General features: G+C 56.0%; 1 protein-coding gene and 1 long non-coding RNA gene across 3 annotated transcripts in view; one reads left to right on the top strand and one right to left on the bottom strand.

The window, feature by feature from the left end:
- Positions 1-8,737, bottom strand: part of AACS (acetoacetyl-CoA synthetase) — a 28,209-nt gene extending 19,472 nt beyond the window's left edge. The window contains exons 1-4 of one of the 2 annotated variants that reach the window (XM_053669893.1): positions 8,495-8,737; positions 2,518-2,621; positions 1,230-1,350; positions 156-269 (exon numbers count right to left, since the gene is read on the bottom strand). In XM_053669893.1, the coding sequence (XP_053525868.1) occupies positions 156-269; positions 1,230-1,350; positions 2,518-2,621; positions 8,495-8,630 (475 nt within the window). In that variant the 5' untranslated portion in view covers positions 8,631-8,737. The remainder of the gene's footprint in view (positions 1-155; positions 270-1,229; positions 1,351-2,517; positions 2,622-8,494) is intronic. The other variant, XM_037160981.2, reaches the window with a different exon arrangement.
- A 3,165-nt stretch (positions 8,738-11,902) lies between these two features.
- LOC119060773 (uncharacterized) lies at positions 11,903-15,130 on the top strand. The gene is made up of 3 exons (XR_005084657.2): positions 11,903-12,470; positions 13,023-13,158; positions 14,372-15,130. It is a non-coding gene; the product is annotated as an uncharacterized LOC119060773 (long non-coding RNA).
- The last annotated feature ends 1,612 nt before the right edge of the window (positions 15,131-16,742 follow it).

Consider the following 16,742-nt stretch of genomic DNA (forward strand, 5'->3'; position numbering starts at 1 on the left):
CCTTGAGCCATCGCCTTCCTCGTCTACTTCTGCTGCACGAGCACCTCTGGAGGTAACCACGTGACTCCAGCCTTACTCCAAAGTTGCCCCAACCTCCCAAGACACTCCCCGGCAGTCCCTCCCTGCAAACTGTGACAAGTGCCCAGAGTGCTCACCGACAACACAGTCTCCTACTGTCACGCCCATTTTCCTCATTGCTGCTGCAAACAGAGCCACTTTTTGCCGCAACTCTTCAAAAGTCACCTTCCCAATTTCCTCTTTGCCTTCCCCTGGAAGAGAGAGAGGGGGGCAGGCTCCTTTCAGTGCCACCTCCTGTCCCACCAGAGTCTGCACAGGAGGGGTGGGCCCAGCTGGGATGGGCTGCCTGAGCGGCGGGGTGGGGGGGGTGGAAGCCGGAGCACCTGCACACAGTGGGGGGGGGCATGAGGACCCCATCGGAGAAACATGCAGAAATTGGGACAGGCATGCTCCGGTCCCCAACAAACAATCAGCCAGGGTAGGACCCTGCTCAAGAAGGCTCCCACGTGTAATCTCAATTTGATCCCTGGCTTGAGGGGACCTGGTCCCAGTGTGAATATGAGGGGGGGGTCATCACAAGAAGAGGCTCCACTATTTAAAAGAGAGGCTCTACAGGGGAGGAGGCAGGAGAGTGGGCAGGGGATCGGAGGGGAGGCGGGATGCAGACAAGGCTGACCCCGTTACCACCCTGCCTGGCTAGCAAGCGGGTGTATTGCCGTTTTCAGGCATATTTTGTGATTTGCTTGTTCAAGACGATTCATGTGTGACCTCCCCCTGTCCCTGGGGCGGGGGAGCACTGGGTGCCCCCCGAGGGCCTGACAGTGTGTGGAAGTGTACAGGGGCCAGGAGGGGAGAGAAGAGGGGACATTGGCATTTGAGCTCTTCAGGGTCACAGAAGCGCCGGCGGGCTCTGTGTGCCAAGTGAGGTTCGAGAAAGCGCCACCTCGCCGTGGGGGTTGGTGCGGAGGGTCAGCCCTTCACGGGCACAGAGTCTCGGTGCGGCCGGACGGAAAGCCTCCACAGGTCTGTCACACGGCAGTGTGAGTGCCCCTGACACCACTGAGCTGTGCTTAGAAGTGGTCGAAAAGATTTAACGTGACATGTGTTTTACCAAAGTCAAGGAGAACAGGAGAGGTGCTGAGACGCTGCCCGGAAGTCAGGCCAGAGCCCAGAGAGGAGAGCGGGAAGGCAGCACGGCCGCCAGGACTCACTGGCCACGTAGAGAGCGGCCTTGTCGTTCTCTCTGTGCTTCAGGAGGTTCTCCGCGTAGTTCAGACGGCTGCCTCTGAACCACTCGGGGACGTCCGCGACCCCTTTGGATGTGTCCACGACCTGGAGAAGGGGACAGCAGGACAAGAGGGGGCCACTCGTGAGATGGACACAGTGAGGAAGTAACCTCGGCCTCACCGACCGGGAAGCCCAGCGCATCCTCCACGTGTTTTACAGACTGAGCCCCGAACCAGCCTGAACAGACCGCAAGGCCCTCTGCTCAGCCAGGTGGCGCCACACACCTGAAGCTAGGAGGGTGGGCGTAAGCATTCCCGCCACAAAAAAAGGCAGGTCTCAACGGTGTGAGGTGATGGATGCACTGATTCCAAAACATTCATGCATATCAAATCATCCCGTTTTACACTTGAAATACATGCAATTGTATCTGTCCATTATTCCTCAACAAAGTTCTGAAAATGAATGCCAAGGGGAAACACCACGCTCATTAATTTATTTTTCAACAAATATTTAAGCACCTAATTTAGGAGAGATGCTGAAGGTAGAAAGTAAATAAGGCAGCCCTGGCTGGTGTGGCTCAGTGGATTGAGCACTGGCCTGCAAACCAAGGGGTCTCTGGTTCGATCCGCAATCAGGGCACATGCCTGGGTTGTGGGCCAGTCCCCAGTAGGGGGCGTGCGAGAGGCAACCACATGTTGATGTTTCTCTGCCTCTCTACCTCCCTTCCCTCTAAAAGTAAATAAATAAGTAAAATGTTTTTTAAAAAACCACAATAAATTACATTTTCAATATCAGGACTTCCTTCTCCAGCTACTTACTAATTTATAGCATAAGGACTTGGAAAAAATCTCTAAAATCCAGGTTAAAAAAAATAATGAAACTACTGATAATTTAAAAAACCAATAAGCTGGATGCACACACCGTAAAGTCACTGAACCGCACGCTTTAAAGTGGTCAAGATGATAAATTTTACGTTATGTGTATTTTATTGCCATTTTGCAACTTTTTAATCAAATAAACAGAACGATGGCCAACTGCATAGGGTGGTCGAGCCCCCAGACGCTCATCGAAGGGGCTGGAGCCGGCGTGGGGTTCATGACCCCGGCGTGGGGTTCATGACCCCGGCACGGCTTCCTGCCAGCGCTCCGGAGCACTGACGCCGCAGCGACGAGAGGTGGTAGAGGAAGGGAGGGTGCGGCGTTCCCAAACATCAACGCTGCGTTTCGGACCACAGCCAGAAAACGATGACCCAGAACGGAGAACCCTGCTCACCTCATCATACATGCGCGAAGAGACAATCCCACTGAACTTCCAGAATTCTGCCCAGAAGTCTGCATACGACTCAACCGACCACTGGTAGAGGTCGTGGTAATTTTCTAGAAGCAAAACAAAAGGGCGCAGAGCTCGGTGAGTCTCGGGGGGACAGTCCCAGAGGCCTGGCAGTCGGGCGGTGGCCCTGAGGAATCGTGGGTGTGCTGAGTGATGCACAGGCACCCGCAGAGAAACGTCAGGGTGGGGGGTCTGACGTCTCCGTGCCACCAACCCCCCCACTGCCCGTCCCCAAGGGGAGCGAAAGCCACGAGGCAGCGACTCCGTGTCTTGACCAGCGTGCCTACAAACAGGACCCGGGAGCTGTGGGGCCTGGGCTCCATCCAACCCTGGTTTGGCCATTTATCAACCGTGCAACCTCAGGCAAGCGGCTTCAGCCCACACCGTGACTCAGTTTCCCCATCTATCGAGTGGGGGTGATAAATAGAGCCCCTCTCCGCAGCACTACCGGGAGGCCTCGGTGAGCGTGCGCACAGAAGGCTGAGAGCGGGCCCTGGACGGAGTCAGACCGCGGGAAGGGTGTGCCACCCCCGCACCAGACAAAGTTCAAAACCGGAAGCTTGCTGAGGCCCTCTCACTCCAGGGCCGTGTGTGTGGGGGGGGGGAGTTGTCTACTTATCTGATTTGTGAGTAAGCAATCCAGTCCCGTGATTCAAAGTTACAGAAGTACAGAGGGCCGCGTGGAAAACGTGACTTTGCTGGCCCAGACGTCCCCGGTCGCCGAGCGCCGTCCGAGCGCCGTCCCCCGAGAGCTCGTGTGCGAGTAAACTCATCCCCAGCCCTGGCCCCGTGCTCAGTGTGTGCGGCATCTTCACGCCAGGCTCTGACCCCTCGACCTGCAGAGCGTCCGGCCCCCTCGGACCTTGTCCCCTCAGCAGGACAGGCTCTCACAGGGTGGTGCCCCAGCACAGGGTCACAGTGGGAGGGCGGCCTCATCCACTGGCTGAGCTGCACTAGGTCTCTGTCCTCGGCCGACTGCAGATCGCCCTCTCCTTGCTGTCCCCAACCCTGGGAGCACACACAGAGGAAGGGACACAAGGATCCCAGCCCTATGGCACTGTCACATCTCACTATGCTGCAGAAACTATCCCTAGTCATGCTGGACACGGGAGCAGACCCTGTGGGGGGTGCCCAGAGAAAGAGGGCTGGGGGAGCAGGATCAACCCAGAGGTCACATGACCAAGCTCTGGGGACAGTGTCTTCAGGGCTCAGAGCTCAAGCAAGAGGGGGAGACCGGCTCACAGAAGTGATGGCCTCACGTCCTCCAAGCCCCACGAGAGCACCTGACCCAGCCCCTCCCCGTCCACTCCGCCGGGGGCCACAGAGCAGGCCAACCAGGCAGGCAAGGAAAAACGCCAGGGACGGCACGTCTGCCAAGCGGGGGCAGCCCTGACTCTAGCCATCGTGCTTGGGGACCTCAGGCAGGCCACTCTGCTCCTCTGGGACTGAGTTCCTCTCAAGTGTCACCTTGATATCAGCTGGGGAAGGCCAGGGATCCTTCTACGATCATGCAGACTCAACCCTGAGTGTCAGGGCCGGGCTGGGTCACCTGCATTCGAATCTCAGCACTGCCACTTACTAGACACCAACCTTGGGCCGGGGCTGCACCTCTCAGAGCCTCAGCACTCCCATCTGTAAAATGGGGCAACAGCGACTCCTTTAAAGGACCGTGGCGAGGACAGACAGAGCACGTGGCCGGGAGACCGCAGGCTGTGAGCTGGACTGCCCCTCCCACTGAGGGGCTCCCACGAGTCAGTCAGGGGGCATCTCTGGGCCTCAGCCTCCCCAGCCATGGAAGGAAGATGGTGACGCTCATCACAGGCCACCGTGAGGGCTGAAGGACTCACACCATACACAGCACTGAGGGCAGCGCTTGGCAGGGCCACTCATCAGCCATTATCGTCGCTCCTGGTCACTTTGCAGGAGCGGGGCGTGCGACGGACCGTGTGATCGTTGTGTGAAAAGCTAAGATGTGGACACGGGGTGTGGAGTGCGTGGAAATGCCGGGTCCTCGGTCAAGAACAGGTGGGCCCAGCCTGGGTGGCCCAGGGAGAGGGGCCTCCGGGAGCTCCTCCCTCTCCTGGTCTCCTCGTTTGTTTTTAAGTCACCTCGGTCCCCGAAAATGAAAGAGCTCCGGCACCGACAACCCCTCCTAAGTGACACGAGAGAGGGACGGGGGGGCTGGGAATCCAGGGCCCCAGCGACTGCCTCGAGAGGCCCTCACAGTGGGACACTGTCTGCCTGCCCACCCGGGGGACACAATGGCACTCTAACAGCACAGGGACTCTGTGCAGGCAGTTCCCCCTGGTGACGACGGGGCCAAGTCGTCCAATACGATTCCTCAGGCTTCCACTTGCACCCACGGCTCCACCCGGGGGCCACAACCTGGGAGCCCAGAGGGCCAACCACAGGCACAGTGGGGGCTCCGTTCCCACGTGTTCATAAAGCGCTGAACCCGCTGCCAACACGAAAATCACGGCTTACAAAGGGAAGTTGGGGTTTCTGGCTTCTCGAGAGAAAACAGCCTCTCGGGCTGGGGCGGCCAGCCTGAGATTCTCAGCTTGGAAACTTCAGGTCCCTGGGCCATCCCCTCCCACACCGACAGGATGCCCGGAAAATGAGTGGGCGGGGCTCCTGAGGCTGGGTCATAAAAGACACTGCGGCTCCTGCCGCACTCTCTTGGATCTCTTGCTCTGCAGGAAGTCGGTGACTGTGCGGTGCAGACACAGGCAGTCCTGGGTGGCACTCCTGCCCCACGACCTGCACTGACCCACTGCCACTCGGCCCCTCCAGCCTCCATCCAGCCCTCAGATGACAGCAGCTTCCAGAGACCCAGCTCCTGAGACCCTCCCAGACGCCCGAGCCACACAGGCTGAAGGGCACCGAACATTTACTGCTGTTTTAGGCTGCTCTGTCTTGGGATGATTTGTTACGTACCACAGGTAACTAATACCCTCTGATGCCTTGCTGAGACTATCGGCTGGGGCGAGGTCCCAGCTGCCCCGCCTGGCCTTTCACCCCGATGTGGGAGGCAGCTAACACAGCAACGGAGAGCCCTGGTTCTAGAAACAGCTACAACTCCCACACTCACAGCTCCGAGGCCTCAACCGAGAGGCCTCAACCGAGACTGAGCTCCGTGTCCTCAGCTGGGGAATGGGGTGAAACCAGAGCGGGCTGGCCGGTTACTGAGGGCTGGGTGAGTTAACATGCAAAGTGCCGAAAGAGGCCTGACACACAGAACTCGCTCACCCAACAGGAACTGTCCTGAACACCTGTCACCTGTCCAGGCCCTACGGGCGTTCCGGCTTGCAAGCCTGCTTTCCTTCCACCCCTCCCCCCTCCCCACACGGTCAAATCTCAGCCCCAGACTCCGTGGGCCCTACGAAATGGCACTCGGAGAGACCTGGGGCGGGGGAGGTGCCAGAGGGTGGCCAGTGCTGCCCCCACAACTGGCACCCTGCGGCACGGCTACTTCTCCCTGCGGCCACACTCCAGCTACTGGAGAACGGGGACACAGCCTCCCACGGGCTGGCACATGGCACCAGCCTTCAAAGAGCACGTGCTCCAAAGCTGTGTGGCTCCCCTCGTCAGAGGGTGGCACATGCAGCATGTCCCCTGGGGCCTCGACAAAGAGCCTCGCATCCCATGCACACAGGCTGGCCGCTCCTGAGCAGGCCTGCCTGGGCATGCGGGGGGACCCAGGTGGGCTCTGCTAGGAGCAGTGGCCAGAACCGACCAACCGATAGCCCAGTGGCAGAAGAGAGATTCTGTGACTCCACCAAGGGTCTGCCCCTCCTGAAGTGCAGGGGTGGAAACGCCAGGCCAACCTTGATCTGAAAAGATGGGGCTGGTGGAAAGGCGGCCAGGTTGGCGACCCTGCCCCGCCAGCCACCTCAGGGCAGGAGAGAGGCTGAGGTGGCCCCAGAGAACATGCGCCCCGCTCTCTCTGTGAGTACAGTCAACAGCACGGCTCAGCACCACGCACCTGCTGCACAGCGCCACTGCTGGGGGCGCGGAGGGGACAAGGGCAAGGCTGCGGCTTCGAGCAATAAGAACGCGCACAAAGAAGGCAAGGCAGGGGGCAGGTCCAAATCACACGCACTTGGAGAACACAGGAAAGAAGAAACCGGGGGAAGAGGAGACAGCCTCTGGGCTGGGTCTCAAAGCGAAGCCCCAACCTCCAGGGCAGGGCCTGTGGGGAAAAAAGCCAAAGCAGAGAAAAACCCAAAACCAAGCTCTAAACGTACCCACTCAGAGGAAGGAGCCCCACCTGGCTTGGCTGACGGCTGTCACATGGCCACGCAGACCCAGCATCACAGGCTGTTGCCTTCTCCGAAGAAGCTGGAAATCTTGCTTTTCCTACATGGTCTCCCAGTGTGGAAGCCACCTGAACTAAGTCTGCAGGTCCAGTGTGGCCCACGGGCCACCAGGCCACCTCCCACGACCTCGCAATTCACCCTGTGGCCCAGGTGGCCCATTTCACAGATGAGGAAACAGAGGCTTGGGGTGATCCAGAGACTTCCCCCGATCACACAACTGGTGAGTGGTAGAGCCAGTTTGAACCCAGGTCGTCAAATTACAGCCTGGTCTCACCAGTGCAACAGGGCTGCCCGCAGGTAAAAACATTTTGCGAATCTCTCAGCTACAGCCTGAAAGGCCCAAGAGTAACAAGACCCATCTATCTCCAGCTGCTCAGTCTCCAGGGAGCGGGCAGGCAGGAGCAGAGGGGAGGGGCTGGGTGGAAGCTGCCAGCTGCACCCTTCGCAATCCATGGTCAGCAGGGAGCCGTTGAGAGCCTGGGAGCCAAGGAGTGACAGTCAGGCCCCTGCTCCCAGCCTGCTCTGGCAAGGTGAGCCGGGTGTACTGAAGGAGGGGGGGGAGGCAGGAAGCAGGAAGGCCAACCAGTGTTCCAGGGAGAGAAAACCGGGGCCCCAGGAGAGGTGCCGGCGCCAGGGTGGAGGGGGAATGGAAGAAACCAGTGTGGCTGGGGCGGACACCCTGCACAGGCCAGATGCCAGGTCACCACTTCTGTGAGGCTGGCTGAGGAAAAAGACGCCACCGACAGAATCCCAGAAGTTGCTGCGGGCAGCTGAGGGGGCAAGAGGACAGGAAAAGCCACGAAGAGCTGAAAGGTCCAGCAGGTAGCAGGACAAGCCGGCAAGAGCTGGGGCGAGCACATGCAAGCGCCTCTCAGAAACAGGGGCCCTTCGCTACCCTGCCCACACCCAGCCTGGTGGCTCCTGAGGCTAAGTGGTGGCTGGAAGGAGGGGGCCCTCCAGGTGTGCTTGGGGCTGGGAGGGAGCATGAGGGAAGGGCACCGTCAAAGGCAGGCTGCCACCAGACCATCCTTCTCCCTGGTGCCCTGAAATAACACGCTGGCCTTCTAGCAGGGTCAGCCCGGGGCGGGGCGGGGGGGGGGGGGGGGGGCTCTTAACAAGAAGCAGCATGAGGTGCGACCCCCACAAACGAAGGAGAGGAGCTGCAAGGCAGAAAGGCCTGTGTGCTCAGCAGGAAGCCCCAGGGGCTGGAGTGCAAGACCCCAGGGAGCACCTCAGCTCACAGAAAGGAACTCCTGAGCAAGAGACAGCTAGCTGTGCGTAGTGGGGAGCAGGGAGATGCTGCAGTCAGAAGTTCAGCACTCTGAGCGGGGAAGTGATGCCCCACACAGGCAAGGGAACTAACCCCCACAGTCCAAGGCGCCCCATCCCCTGGAGAGGGACACCAGTCCAGCGACTCCTCCAACCCCAGAAGTGGGAAACAACATCGGGAAGCCCTTCCAACAACTAGGAGGGGCCGCGAGAGCAACGTCCAGGAAAAGGGGACGCCTCAGGGCCCCAGGAGGCGAGCCCCTCCACCAGGTGGGCCTCTCGGATCCCGAGGGAGGTGGCCAGGGAGCCGCCTGGCAGCCACGCTCACTCACCGAGCGCCAGGCCGCAGGCAGCGCCCACGGCCGCCCGGAAGCGGTCCATCAACGTGATCTTCTTGCTGTCCGGCTCCCACATCACCTTGCCCTCCAGGATCTCGTCCGGCCCGGCCCGCGGCGGCTCCTTGGACATGGCTGCGGCGGGGGCGCGGCGAGAGCTGGATGGCTCGATGGCAGGTGGCTGCACACGCCGCGGAAAGCGCAACTGAACCAGCCGCGGCCGCGGCTAGTAAAACACGCGGGGAGCCCCGCCCACCGAAGCCCCGCCCGCTGCAGTCCACGCCCACGGACGTCTCCGCCCTTTTCATTCGTCTCCGCTCTCTCTTGTAACCCTCCGCGGATGCGGCGCGTTGCAAAGGAGTGCCAGCCGCCGAGCGCAGTTCGGCCGGGACTCTGACGTGCTCTCCCGGCGTTGATGGGGCGGCGCAGGCGCGTTGCGGGTAGAAGCAGCCCGGGAAGCCAGAGCCGCTGGTTCCATCCGGTGTTCCTACATTCACTCTTGTTTTTTTCCCAGCTGCGCGTCTTGACTGGGTGCCTGCTGGGTACTAGGCACTACTAGGGGTTTAAGGATTCAGCTGTAAACAAGGCAAAAGCCATGCTGTTCTCGGCAACACGTAAGGAGAGAGGGTCAGACCATGAACAAATAAATACATCCCATGTATGTCGTTCACAGGATAATGCTCACGGGGCCATACACAGCACACCAGTGAGCATCATGATATACAGAGTAGAGTATTACGTAGAATACTGTTCGCACGTGAAGAAATAAAGCAGGGAGAAAGGTAGGTAGTTATTATGGGAGGTTTCCATTTAAATAGAGGTGGCAGGGAAGATCCCATTGAGAAGGTGGCAGGGGTGAGCTGGCTGCCCCCGCCCCCTGCGATGAGAATTGGAAGGTTTTGAGCAGAGTAGGAACATGATCTGACTGTAGCTGTTTACTGATGGTATTCGTACCGTACCTTGGTGCCCAGAGCTAGGACCCGTCCCTATATTCCTGTCATAATTCATTCTCCCAGCGACCCCACCACTTCCCCCCAAGTGCAGTATTTTGTAGTGTTGAAGTTTTATGAAGCCAGCTCCCCTCTCCACCCCTGACACAGTTTCCATCTCCTAGTCACTACAAATAAGCACAGGTTCTCACTTAAAACAGGGTGCTTCCTCTATAAACGTGGCTTCCAGAAAAGCTCCATCCTCTGACCTCCCCGCCCTAGGGCCTGGGGCTAGCCCTTTGTCTCCAAGTTAATGCCTTGGTGGAGTTTCATCCCTTTAACTGGAGAATGCAAGTTCCAGAGGAGCAGTGCACTGGTTCACCACAAGGCTCTCAGCTGTGTTCATTTGTTCATTCATTCATTCATTCATTCAGAAATAGTTCATGCCGGCCTGCTGGGCACTAGGCTAGGGGGTTCCTATGTGTAAAGAATGAACCCAGCCCTCAGGAGGGCACGGAAGTCTGTAATCTGACCACCGGGTTGGCCAATTCTCATGGAACCAGGAAGGGCTGGGTTTATACATCCACCTGACAGCCACTTGATTCATTCTTAATCCTTTTGGCCCATTCAACCAGACTCAGGGGGTCCCAGGGAGAGTAGACGAGGTCAGTGAAGGAACTGGGTGCTTTGTCACCAGGCCTGGCACATGTCCCCTGGGCTCCACCTTGCTACCCCCATCCTTCCTAACAAGATCGGGGTGGTGGAGGGGGTGGAGAGGAACAGATTCCAGAAAGTGCTTCCCACTAAAAACAGGAATGGAGCTGGGAGGGCCCTGCTTTTCCAAGAACTTTGCATCATCCCCCCTTGGTTAACTGCAATCCCAGCTGGCACTTGTCCCCATTACTGGTTTTTGGTACGGATTCAGATGGACACCCTGCGTCCACCACACTCCCGACCTGTGCATCCCATCCCAAAAAAGGGAGAAGAGACTCAATTCTGTCCCCTCTGGAACTGCCTGCAGGGAACTGATTTAACCAGGCCCCCTATCAAACCTTTCCACCTGCTCAATCCACTGAGCTACACCAGCCAGGGCCCCATCACACTTTTCATAAATAGGGTAGAAATTTGCCAGGCTAAGGAGACAGACACTTCCCTAAGAGCACGGACCTCCTCATCATTCCTTGGAATTTGCCCTGCTCGCCCCTCCACGGAGAAGCCCACCCACGATGCTTCTTTCTCCCACTGGAGTGAGCGTTAAGTTACATTCCCGACATTTCAGAGTCCTCACTGTTCAGCTGGCCATTAACCAATACAGCAAACTGTGAGAACAGGCTGAGTCCTCTGGAGTCTGTTGAAAGCCTTTTCGTGGGCTGGGGCCTGGGTGTTCAGAAATAGCAAGGAGTTGCCCCAGAAAGGCCCACAGGGGTGGTCTGGAGAAGGCCAGGCAGCCCTAGAGGAGGGAGAAGCCGGGGCCATCTCAGGGGAGTTCATGTGCTTCTGACAGTGCAACTCTCCTCCTCTTCACAAAACATGCTGTGCTTTGTGCACCTAGAAACAGATGTCGCAACACGGGCATGGATGGGAAAACAACAAAGTTTTTGTCCTCGGGAGGGGGCTGGAAACCAGCCTGGTGGAAGGCCTGGTCTCTCCGCCCCCTCTGAGAATGCCACCTTCGGCGTGTCTCCTGGGAGGACGGTGCCGAGAATCGGCTTCTAGGAAGTTTTCTCATAGGCTTGCATGGCCATTTTTAAAAAAATTGAGCATTTGATAATAAAGTGAGACGAGGCTTTGCTATCATTGGAATGAATATGCCCCGATGTGATTAAATACGATATATCTTATTCATCTTACTGATTAACGCACACCAACTCGGAAAGAAACTGCATTTTAAAATATATTCTTCAATGTTCCTTAATGTATCTGGAAAAATTTTAAAGTCTTGGAAAGTCCTACGTTTTTAGTTAGAAGAATCAGTGTTAGTAAATGCCACAACTTTGGTTGTCCCAAAATTAGAACATTTCAACCCAAGGCAGACTTTCCGCTTGGGAGAAATGTCCAAGCCAGAGAAAGATGAGCCATTGGTGGGTGGTTATTAAAGGAGGCTTTGGGGTCGGGTTGCTGATTACGCCCAGGGCAAGTCCAGAACGGGGTGAGTTCCGAGTCAGCCTCTGCTGCCGTTAAGTGGCGAAGAACAATGAGCATACACATCATTTCCCTCATGATTGTAAGGGCCGAGGGCATGTGAGGTCAGGGATCTGTAAACTGAGTGCATTAAAAGCATCTGGATGCCCACACCCCTTAGAAATTCTGTATATACCCTCAGGGATCAATATGCCCCAATTTAAAGCGCCCCCCCCGCCAATCTAAGCCAATCACAGCGCTCCTTTTTCTCCTTTGCCAGTGATTGGCCCAGAGTCCTCACGAGACCGAATGCTAGCCAATGAGAGCGAAGGAGAGTGTTGTGGGGCGGGGGATTCTGGACCGGTTTTCCTCCAACGAGCCAGGTCCTTGTCAGCTGTGACAGATATTTAGCGACCCCTAGAAACAACGCTGCGGAAAGCTCAGGAATAGAGCGTCGGGGCAGAAGCGGGAAAAGCTTAGCCTCTCTGCTGGGCCACCAGTGCAAGCCAGTGACCGGCCCTGGGCTTCTGGCTGAAGGAACAGTAACTGCCATCCTGGCTTAAGCCGCTGGCCGCTGAGCTGTCGCAATTGCTGCCAAAGGCATCGTAACTGAAGCAATCACCAAAGGTCATTTTTCTTGCTCTCCCCTCCTCCCCCAAGGGACTCTCTTCCTTTTAGTAGTACACCCATCGCCCCTCAGACGCCCAAGCCAGGACCCCTGGATCAGCTTCTGTGTCTCAGGGTCCCATAGGCAGGGGAGCCAAAAACTGAAAACTCTCCACCCACGTGAGGTGAAGCGGCCAGCCCAGCACGGATCTCTAGGAAGAACCTTCCAGACAAAGGCATAGCAGGTGCCAAGGCCCTGGCACCTGCCACGTGAGGCCCCGGGAGGCCACGGGTAGAGACTTCCGGTTTTATTCAAGGTGTAGTTACAAGCCATTTGGAAAGTTTTGAGTGGGGTGTGTGTGGCTTAGATTTTTAAAGGATGGGCTTGGGGTGGGCAGGGCACAATCAGGGGACCTCTTAGGAAGTTTTTGCAAAAGTCCCCATGGGGTGTCATAGTCGCATGGACTAGGGTGGAAAGGTGGGGATGGTGAGAAGAGGGATGGATAGATGGATGGATGGACGGATGGATGGATAGATCTTTAAATATCTACGTGTACAGAGAGATACTTTGGAAAGCAGAGCCAAGCGGATCTGCGGCTGAGTTAGATAAGCAACCTTGGAGCCCACAGGGGAGAACAAATTCTAGCATAAAACTCATTTTCCCCAAGTCAGAACAAAAGGAGTAATGAAGTGGGGCTACAGGAAAAGGGAGAAGGCCAGACTGCAGGACGCTGCCATTTGCACAGCAGGCTCTGCAGGCCCGTCCAGAGGCAGGGGAGGGTATGACTCCCATCAGACACCCAGCCAGGTTCCCTGATGGTATCAGGCCAAAGGGCGTGTGAGGATTTCTGTCCCTGGTCCTCCTGCAGTGGCTGCCAAAACCCTCCCTGTCCACCCACAGGCTTGTGGCGATGGGGCACACGCCAGCTGCCGAGGGCCAGAAGTGCCTGGAGCAATGTGTCAGAGTTCAAGCTCCCCACCTCCTCTCCAGCCCCAAGGACAAAGGTGAGGAAAGAATGCAGCTGTCTAACCCCGCACCTTCAACAGAAGTCAGGCCAGGTAAAAGGTGGGGAGTCCCAGTGGAACACTATACAGCAGTGAAAAGGGTGCTCCAAAGATGAGCCAGCGTGACAAGGAGACTCCAAACCGTAATGCTGGACAAGAGCAAGTACCAGGCCACAGACGCACCCCAAGTGTCTGATTCCTTTCACAGCAAGGTCAGAAGCGGACAAAACCCAGGATATCTGGTTGAGGGACACATATGTTTTAGAAAAACAGAGAAGCAAAAAAAAAAAATACTCCACTTTCAGGGCACAGGTTTCTTCTAAGAGAAGAAAAGGGGGTGAATTTAGGGAGGGGCTTCCCAGGTACTGGCTGTGTCCTATCCGCTGGGTGGTAGGTACCTGGTATGCATGTACATTCTGTCACAAACCAGACACACATACCATATTCAGTCTTTCTGTACACGCTTCATGATTTAGGAAAAGCGGGGCCTCACACCTCTGATGACATTCAGGGTTGTTTCACTTCACAGCGGTTGCCCTGGAGCAAACACATAAAGGCTCACGGCGCACGTCAGCACTTCCAAAGGGGCAGCCTCCCGCTCCAAACTTTCTCCATCCTGATGCCGGGAAAGGAAGGTTTCCGTGCGCACAGTCTGGCCATGGGACTCAGTCATCCAACAAATTGTCCTTGATGGACAGGAGGGCCTAGAGCAGGTTGGGGACTATGACCTGAACAAGGCAGGCGTAGCATACCCCTCCCCACACCCCAGGCTCGCAAGCCGGGGACAGACCCTCCAAGGTGAGGACCCTCCAGGGTAATACCCAAGGTCCTCTGGTTGGATGTTCCTGAATCGCCTAAATCAAAGTATATCCATGAGGCGCATTTTATTATAGTCAAGGAAAAAATCAAAAGACTAGGCGGTTGTTTGACTCATTCAAGAAGACTAAGCCACCAAGGACTGGTTTTTGGTGAATTGTTCAGTCGGGCCAATTCTGCAAATCCAGTGAATTGATGATTTGACAAACTGGCTTTCAGCAGATTGGTTTTCGGTGTGTCAGACCCGTTCTGCGGGCATCGCCTGACACAGACATTTGTCATCAGGTCAAGCTCACCCCCTCTAACCGGACCATCCCTGGCCAGCCAACTTGTTAAGCATTCCTCCCACCGCCTACCCAGGCACTCGACCCACTGTCTCATTTTTTCCCCTTGACAGGGCAAGACAGTTATCCTGATCATCGTCTTCTGTCTCTAACCTTGACCTCGAAGTTCTGTGAAAGCAGGGGTAGGTGCCTCGTGAATGTACTCTCCCTGCAGCCCACTGGTACCTACCACCATGGGCTCAGCAGACACTCAGAGGAGGCGGCGCCTCACACCCTGCCTGCGTCTGGCTTCCTTCTCCTCTCTTTCTGCAGAAGACAGGCTTCCGGAGAAAAGGATCATGAAAAATAAGGGGTCTCCTGGGTGTTCATCCAACCCATATGGTGAAGAAAAGGGCTAGAGGGCGTGATAAGATGCAAAGAAACCTCATTTTCGCTCTCATACACACTTCCCTGTTTCGTGCTGTGCCCGCCCCACCCCATGCAATGCCCATAGTGAAAGGCCTCTGGAATGCTGCTCCTCCTCGGGAAACCAACCTCCCCCCCAAAAGGACGAAGCCAGAGGCAGCATGACCCCGCAGAGCATGACTGACTCCTCCATCCTCAGGACTAGAAAGTTATTGGAAGCGCCCTGAAGGCACAGAGGCTCGGAGAAATCTATGAAATTCAAAACTCCACCAGGCAGGCCGCAGGGGCAGGACCCCCGCGTCTACAGATAACATCTGAGCAAACTCAAGCCTAGAGTCCTGTGTCCACTGCTGTCACGTGACTGCAGTCCCTCCTTCTTTGCAATCCAGGGAAAGCTCAAAGTCCTAACCCCTCCCAGCTGGTGCCCTAACCCCTCAGGGCTGGTGCATTTCTCTGGAGCCTAGCCTCCTGCCTCCCTGAGAAAGCAAATTAAAATTTGCTCTCGGTTGTCATTGTGAATTCTTTCACAGCCCGCGTCGAGGGCCACCCTAATACCACCCCCACCCCATTTTACTGGGTGTGGGTGCAATTCAAAATCGCACCCAGATGGATCCTCCACCCATGACCCTGTTTGTACCCATAGCACTTATCAGTATCTGAAATAAGTCCTTGGTGAGCCTCCAGCAAGCCGCTCCACAGCACTTCATTCCCGCCCATCTGGTTGGTTCACCAGCCACTCCCGGGAGGTCCGGCGCACTGTAGCAGCCCAGTAGATGTTCATGGAAAGATTAGAGACCTCAGGGCGGAGAGAGTCGGAATTTGACCCTCTCGTCCATACTGCAAGTCTATACTGGGCATGTTTTTGGACATTTTGGGCAATTTAAGCCTTTCTTCTATTTTTACGAGCGTCCTTTTTATTTATCATATTTATTTGTATTCATGATTCTTTGGGTGTTGTTTCTTAATCCTTTTGGATGTTAAGCAAGAGTTTGAATTTTCCGGATGGGTCCTTCAAAGTAGGCAAGGACCGCCCGCTCTAATAAAGCCGCCCAACTCTGTTCATGTCTCCTCCACCTGGAAGGACAGAGTGCTCCTGGCCTTCGCCGGGTGCACCCCACCAGTTCCCGCGGGCTTCCGCCTGCCCCAGTCGGCTCTCAGCTGCGGCTTGCGCCTGGCGCCAGGGAAGGAGGCGTTGGCAGCGGAGGGATCTCGATCACACACGCGCCACACTTAACTCACACGCTGATTGGCTGGTGGAGCGCTGGTCCCACATCAGCTGCCACACCAAGGTTGAGAGCCAACCAATCGCTAGTCGCTCCGATGCAGGGGTCGCGCCTCTCAGCCAATCTAAAAGGAGAGGCGGATAAAGGCGTGCCCAATACGAGCTGGGCAGTGGGGCGGGGTCGTCCTTCAACCTCAAAGGCCCACGCGTTGTCACCTTGACAACCGGATGAGTACAGGACCAGTTATCCTATCCCAAATGCTGGTCTCCCCCAGTCTCGATAATAGTCACCCTTGCTGTCGCTGACTCACAGCCTAGAGCTTGGCTCCTGTGGGACAAAAGCGGGGATTTTCATTTGGGACACGGTTACTCTAACATTTGTATAACATTCATAACATTTAAACTCAGATGTGAGTACATTGGGCTCCTAGTGAAACCCAACGAAGTGCAGAGAGAAGGAAGTGACAAATAACCAGGGTCACAGAATACAAAGTGGCTGAACCAGGAAGCGGACTCTCACCCAACACCAAGTATCTGACACTTTGATCTTGGACTTCAGCCTCCAGAACTGTGATAAGTAAGTGTTCCTTGTTCAAACCCTCCAATATAGGGCATTTTTGTCATAGTAGATCAAATGGACTAAGGCAAGAACCTTTTTATACCCTTTTACTGAAGACCCGGAGCATTTGTTTCAGTGGGTTATATCTCCCGTTTAGAATTAATAATAAACTTAGAAATAATTACCAAATTAAAAATAAAACTTGAGCAACATATATATATATGGGGGAGATACACACACACACACACACACACACACATATATTCATTTAAAAATAACAATAATAAGCCCACTACAA

This window comes from Artibeus jamaicensis, unplaced genomic scaffold (assembly GCF_021234435.1).
Source record: "Artibeus jamaicensis isolate MK-2021 breed Jamaican fruit bat unplaced genomic scaffold, CSHL_Jam_final contig_525, whole genome shotgun sequence".
Lineage (NCBI taxonomy): Eukaryota > Metazoa > Chordata > Mammalia > Chiroptera > Phyllostomidae > Artibeus > Artibeus jamaicensis.